General features: G+C 39.7%; 1 protein-coding gene across 1 annotated transcript; it reads right to left on the bottom strand.

Moving 5' to 3' along the window:
- Positions 1 to 354: 354 nt before the first annotated feature.
- Positions 355 to 4,794, bottom strand: cldn10a (claudin 10a). Its single transcript, XM_038714049.1, has 5 exons — positions 4,265 to 4,794; positions 2,439 to 2,600; positions 2,195 to 2,276; positions 1,988 to 2,092; positions 355 to 605 (listed from the first exon to the last, which is right to left on the bottom strand). Exons 1-5 carry the CDS (start codon positions 4,482 to 4,484, stop codon positions 476 to 478), a joined length of 699 nt encoding a protein of 232 aa, XP_038569977.1. The 5' UTR covers positions 4,485 to 4,794; the 3' UTR covers positions 355 to 475.
- Between the last annotated feature and the right edge of the window lie 1,917 nt (positions 4,795 to 6,711).

Below are 6,711 nucleotides of genomic sequence, written 5' to 3' on the forward strand. Positions count from 1 at the left end.
TGTGTACTTGCTATCTAGTTTTAATGGAAAGAAAAGCTTGAAAAATGCTTTAAAATATATTGCAGATTCTTTTAAATATCAATGTCCAATTGATCTTTGACTCAAGAATTATATAGACATTGTCCTGTGTATGTGAAACAGGCAAGAAAGGCCATGCTTGTTGAAGGTGACCGGAGAGTTTGAACAGTGTTTGTGCCAAATCAAATTTCCTGCCCTAAAAGAAAAGCAAGCTTATCTTTTACCTAAAGGCCATTGACAGAAATGTCCCAAAAAAGCAGCCATATTTAGAAATGAATCTGGCCACTTAAAATCAATAACGTATGTAAACTTGTCACATGAATTACTCTTTCCGGCACTGAGCAGAGAAATTTATTGTAATGAATGCTGTTCTTGGCTTTCACTGGTGAAATTGTTTGGTGACCACAAATGATAAATTCTACAATCAACCCATATAAAAACAAGATAGAATCAAATTTCACACATATGCATTTCTTCCAAACTGCCTCGATGGCTCCCCTGGTTCCTTGTGGAGGCTGTTTACTGTCTTGCTGTGCTTGTTGCGTGGTGTCACAAATGATGCAGCTCTATTGTAGGAGTATTCAGCTCTGCAAAAATAGAAACAAGAAATTACACCCTAATTAAAAGCGTACTGTAGGGTATGTTTTGATCTCCATTTCTGGCAAGCACCTTGAAGTAGAACAAGAACTGGGGAGATGCATAATAAGGGCTGTAATGATAAATGTTGAGAGAGCCTCTAAGTGGTTCTAGTTAACTTGTTTTATTTCTCTCAAAGTAAATTGAATGAGTGCATATTTAAGGATTTTGGTGGACAACAGGACAATTATACAATCCCTGGATATGACAAAGAGGTCAACAATCATATTTCTGTAGCACCAAATGTTAGCTTTCTTGCTGTATCCCCTATATAACAAGTTTACAGACGGGGTCTGTAAGGCCCAGCTAAATGCTAACATCAGCATGCTAACATCAGCACGCTAACGTGCTCACAATGACAACGCTAACATGCTGATGGTATAGTGTTTTCCATGTTCACTATCTTAGTTTAGCTTAATTAGCATGCTAACACGCTAGTTTAGATTTAAATACAAGTACAGCTGAGGCTGAATGTCATTAATTTAGCAAATATTTAATCACATTGGACGCATTTAAAATTGACCTAATGATGGTGCTAGATGAAAAGGGATCACCATTACAATTCATCACATGAGCATCATGTGAAAATTTAAACCACTCTTATCTAAAAAATCTAATTCAGCCAGGACCAAAGTGGTGGACTTACTAACCGACCAACATTACCATCCCTAGAGCAACACAACAGATGTGTTGATCCCCATTTTAGGGACTTATGTAGAACAAAGAATTGAGGTGATTAAAAGTAAAGCTGCCATAAAGTTAGCCATCAAATCTCTGAAACATGTATCCTTACTGGCCTTCACTGGACCAAATCCTGCAGAATATTGCTCTATATGTTTCCTCCTTTCTGCTCCTCATATACGTCTTACTTTACCCAAAGTATATGGATATGCTAAACAGGACTGACCGTTCACAAATTGATGACTAAGGATATCACCAAAAGAGAAGGTTTTGTTGATGTGCAACTGAACACTTCCCTATAGGTGCCCTCAGTCAAGGTGACTTTCACTACGAAAAGGTCTTAATTACTCGACTTTGACAAAGGAAACATTCAGCCATCAACGGCCGCATAACTAATCAAGATGATGATCATACAGTTTGCCTTGTAGGTTCAGCAATTATGAGACAAGATGTTGAGAGAAATTACTGAATGTTTTCGACTGTAACCGACCCTCCACTGCAAAAGTAATTATTTAAATTGCCAGATTGAGTTAGCAAGTCAGTGCAGTATAGAATCCGTCCAAATCAGATTTCCTCTAAGCCCTTGTCGCTGATGACAGATGTGGGATCACATTGTTAGTGTCCAGCATGTCAGAAAAATCAAGCAACTTGCCTGATACTGAAGCCTTCAGACAGGGAGAAACAGAAGATAAGTCCTCCGAGCGTACACAGCACAGATCCAGCCCAACCAATGAACAGAGCTGCTCCCAGCTCAAACCTGAAGGGATAAAGTGGGGGAAAAAAAGAAAGAATGTTTGATTGGATGTCTTTCATCCGAATGTGGTTTTGATCTGCTGTTCTTTTAATCCTAAATACTTACTTCTGGGCAACAAAGAGGGGGTCAAAGAAGTCAGTTGTGATCCTGTGAGCATATATGGAGCATGCAGTCATGCAGCTGAGGCCTGTGGAGAGAAATAAGAGGATTTCTGAAGTCAAAGCAGAACAAGCTGATAATGTAATTCAGTTGAACACTAATTCATTCCAAAAGATCTTCCCAAAATGCAGCTCAAATGCTACATTCTCCATAAATACAGACATAGAGAGGGGTAAGCAGCATGGCATACCGCTGAGAATGAAGTGGAAGCCCGAAAGGACGGTCAGACGGGCCTTGGTGGTCTCAGAGCCTCCTATTTTCGTGCACTTCATTCCTACCAAAGCGAGGATTGCGCCAAAGAAACCCAGACATACAGCGGCAATCATCAGACCCCGACACACCTGGATATAAGCTTCAAGGGAGTGACAGTGAAGAGGGTGTTAAATGTGTGGTTCCTGATCTTTTTGTCTTGTGACCCCCTAAAAATAGAGCAATGTCTACTTGTTTATGGCCTTAATGTGGTCATGGGTTGTGAGATGTGATTTTTTTGTTAATGGCGATTTATTTATGAACATTTTAAGGCCCAAAGATGTATCCAGAATAATTTTAATTATCAATATCCACTTATTTTAACAAATTTAGAGGCCTTAAGGCGTGAAAGGATATGGTATTACTTAATTTAAAGAAAAAGATGCTTATTCACTTCTTGCAGAGAGTGGGATGAGTAAATTGATTTCACTCTCATGTTTGTACATTAAATGTGAAGCTATAGCCAGAAGCTAGTTGTCTTAGCTCAGCATAAAGACTGGAAACAGAGGGAAACAGCTAACCTGTTCAATAATTAACACATAAATTTATCTTTTTTGTTTAATCCGTTCCAAAGTCACAAAATAAACTAGGCTAAATAAGTGAAATTATTCCTTTAAATATTTTTAGAAGCCTTAGGGGGGTGAAAGAATACAGTAGTTCACTTAGTCAAACCATTTTTAGAGGCTGGACGAGGTTAGTGGCTACAATATTATATATAAACTGGATCATATGACTACTTGTCTGTAAAAAAGTTGTTGTGGTGACAAACCCACAGGGAATTATCACCTGACTAGTTCCCCTCAGCTCTAAGGAGCTTTAAAGCGTCTTTTGAGTTGTTGTTTTGGTCTTTAGACGTGCAACTTGACTGGATTGGTTCACTTCTCTGCTCCCATTGTGCCATTTTCAGAGGCAGGAGGCAGCAGTTTTTAGCGTCAAAGCATCAAAAAACCCACAGTACTAGCAACAAACAACACAATCACAGTTAACAAGTAGTGGGTTAACAAAATGGAGGGCTTAAGAGAGCTTAAAATTATTATATTGCATGTTTATTTTAGTTATTTCACTTATTTAATAGAGGCTAAATGTTGAAATAATCTAGTATTTCACAAGAAAAAATCTAAATTTATTAATTAGGTTTTGTTATTCATCCCTTTAACAATCTGTGACCCCTCGGATTTATCTTGGGAGCTTTTGGAAATCACTGCCTTAGACTAAAGACAAGGAGGAAAGGACAGGAGTTTAAAAGGTGTTTAAATGTGTGCTGGAGAGCGCAACACCTATAAATACATTTTCTTTTCTCAACAGCAAGTGTCAACAGATCTTGACACTGCATGAAAATCTACTAGCAATGCTTTTCCTTATTGTTGCTAGAAAGCAATGGAAAGTGACAAGTGACCTTTGCATGACTGTATGCCTTTCTCAGATTGCTTCATTCGAACCCATTAGGAAGTTGTGTCATTCCAGCTCAGCTCATTCACTGAAATATGCCTCTTGTGGCCTTTAACTTTAAATGTTGTGGTTGTTTTTGGCCTGAAGAGTCCAAAACAGGAAATATCAAGTTCCAAATGCATTTGTATACAAAGGTGGTCATTCATCCAAAACAACAGGTAAAGATTTTGGGCATCTGCGCTTCGGTCAGATGAATAGCTCCCAATGCACAGTTCCTCAGAACACGATAGATATGTTTCTGTCTCTGCTCTCTGAACTCAGAAAGACAACATCAGACCCTGCTACAGCAACAACAACCCCAGTCGTCTCAGAACTCACCATCCAGAGCCAACATTGAAGGAAAGTCCTTGCAGTTGGACACACCGGTGGAATCAGTCACACATGTTTTCCATAGGTTGGACCAGAAGGTAGCTGTGGTGATGACTGTCCCGTCCACAGAGGACACCTTCCAGTAGTCTGTAGGCAGGGTGGACGATACCAGGATCCACCCGGAGATGGTCAGGAGAAAGGCAACAATCTCTGTTGCCATGTTGCCCATTTTTCCTGTGGCTTGGAGGTCCGGAGTGGGGACAGGAAAGAGATCTTTCCCTCAACGGTGGGAGGGTCGGTCCAGGACAGGTGCGTCAGCTAGAATTTTGCTTCTCATTCACCTGCACAGTCAAGCATCTACGCCTTGGAACCAATACTTTTAAGTGCATCGCTGACACACAATCAGTGGTTGTATGTTGTGTTTATGCGGTGTGGGGGGAGGGTGCGGGGGTGCACACAGTAGTCATCACTCCACACAGAGTGCATAGGGTCTGCAAGGGGATCTGCAGGAGGAGGAAGTCTTTAATTGAAAGGATCTGAAAAGTCTTTGACAGAGAAGGAGCACAAGATGAGGAACAGAGATAGGAAATATGCGTATGGTGGACTGAATGAATGAAGGAATTATGTGTCTTTGTGTTCATTTTTTATACGGTTTGGATTTGCGGCACCTTATCAAAATGCTGCACCATAATTTAGCAAACCAGTACTTCAAGTCCTCATAGCAGCAGCACTAAATACAGGCAGGGAATATAATTCTCTTCAGGTTTTAAAGCATTGTAGCTCCATCAAGTGGCAGAAAGGAGAGAATGTTTGCAGCTATCTGAAGTACATTTCCTCTGTAGGTCAGTCCACCACATTGGTCTGGACTGAAATATCTCAAATATAGATTGCCATGAAATTTTGTAATTATGCATTATGCCAATTCACCCAACACCATCATCGGTTCAACATTTTAATTTGTCCAATACTTATAAAGGGCCTGTAGCTAATGGTAGCTAATATTAGCAAACCTTTGATGGATATTGCTGTGTAGCTGACATTTATTTTGCTGTTTGTTTTACCACTTGATACTGTACAGTAATTGTCACTTGTCACCACAGTCTAGCTAACTGTTACAGCTACCTCAGGTTACTGTAGGTGTAGTTGGCCCATTGTAACTGGTAGTTCATTGGTTATGTGTTGGAAGATGTATTCAAAATGTGTACTTCAGTAAAAATAGCAATACCACGCCTTAAAAATTCTCCATTAGTTTCAAACTTGTATTTAAGTAAAAGCACAGAAGTATACTCAAAAGTAAAAGCACTCACTTGTGATTAAGTTTACGTTGTTTGACTGTTCGTGTACGCCAACATTATTTAATTAAATACTGTAATTGTCATTAACAATAAGATGATCAGAAACAAACCAGATAAGCCAAAGCAAAAATAAAAGGCTGGGTCTCTGTATGATAAGACAAGATTTAGTGGAGAGATGAGCTAATTACAGACTGGCTTCTTGTGTGTCTTGTCTCACGATGGCCGCCAAGCAACCATTACAGTATAATAATAGGACAGAGCTTTGAGCAATTAGTTTTAAGTGGGGAGAAGGGCGTCAGAGGAAGCGTGATGGAGAGAAAGGGCAAAGAGTGACAGGAAGGTAAGTCAGAGGAAAAACGTAACGGTAAAAGAAAGACATGTTGTCAAATGTGAAAACATATAATGAATCCTCCGAACAGAATGAGGCCGCAAGCCACGTACTAATTCATTAAATTCCTGATATTTTTCAAACAAGGATTAGATTTAATCTCTCTTTGTAGAGAAAGAGGGATTGTTTCCAGGACAAATAATTACCCGAAACATATCCAGACCCTAGCTGTACAGTAGCTGCCCCCACTGACCTGATTGTGGGGTCATACAATGGGCACAGGTAAGGTTCAGTGTTCACAGCATCCCAGGAAAACTAAACCTAGGTGTTTTACTGTCAGTTAACAACAGTGAAAAGCTGCTGAGATCAGTGTTACCTAAATCTCTAGATAGATGAAGCCTTGATGGTGTGTTTCCATGGCCTCTGTTACTGAGCAATCTCTGAGGTCCTAATCCTGTAAACTCGCTAATGAAAGAGGAGTTATCTGTGTGAACCTGTTGATGACATCCCGTTAATACTATGGATGTGAGAAGATGATTATCTTAAGCTCTTGAGTTAAAGCGGGGCATAAGCAGGTATCGTTCTTGATAACTTTTTAAACTAACTTGTAGTGCAAATGATATCCTCAAACTCAGTCTAGCAGGAGGAAAGTGATCATTGATGAATGTTTAAAAAAGCAGATTTTTTCCTCTTCGCAGCTGCCGTAGCTGCACTGTATGATGCATTTGAATTCAAGGTGTCAAAATCTTAACAGCGTTCAAGTCTCATTTGGAATAAAAATCTCTTTTCTGAGAGTACCAAGATCGGCAGCGACAACAAACAACAAACACAAG

Source organism: Micropterus salmoides, unplaced genomic scaffold (genome assembly GCF_014851395.1).
Source record: "Micropterus salmoides isolate LMB-PRFRI ecotype aquatic unplaced genomic scaffold, ASM1485139v1 Ms_hic_scaffold_1, whole genome shotgun sequence".
In the NCBI taxonomy this organism is placed as follows: Eukaryota; Metazoa; Chordata; class Actinopteri; order Centrarchiformes; family Centrarchidae; genus Micropterus; species Micropterus salmoides.

Bases quoted from the DNA above. Each gene is read 5' to 3' on its own strand.
- cldn10a (XM_038714049.1), bottom strand. From the start codon at position 4,484: ATGGGCAACATGGCAACAGAGATTGTTGCCTTTCTCCTGACCATCTCC. The intron at 2,601-4,264 runs GTGAGTTCTGAG...ACTCCCTTGAAG, and splicing joins TTCAATGTTGGCTCTGGATG to CTTATATCCAGGTGTGTCGG. The intron at 2,093-2,194 runs GTAAGTATTTAG...TTATCCCTTCAG, and splicing joins CCCCTCTTTGTTGCCCAGAA to GTTTGAGCTGGGAGCAGCTC.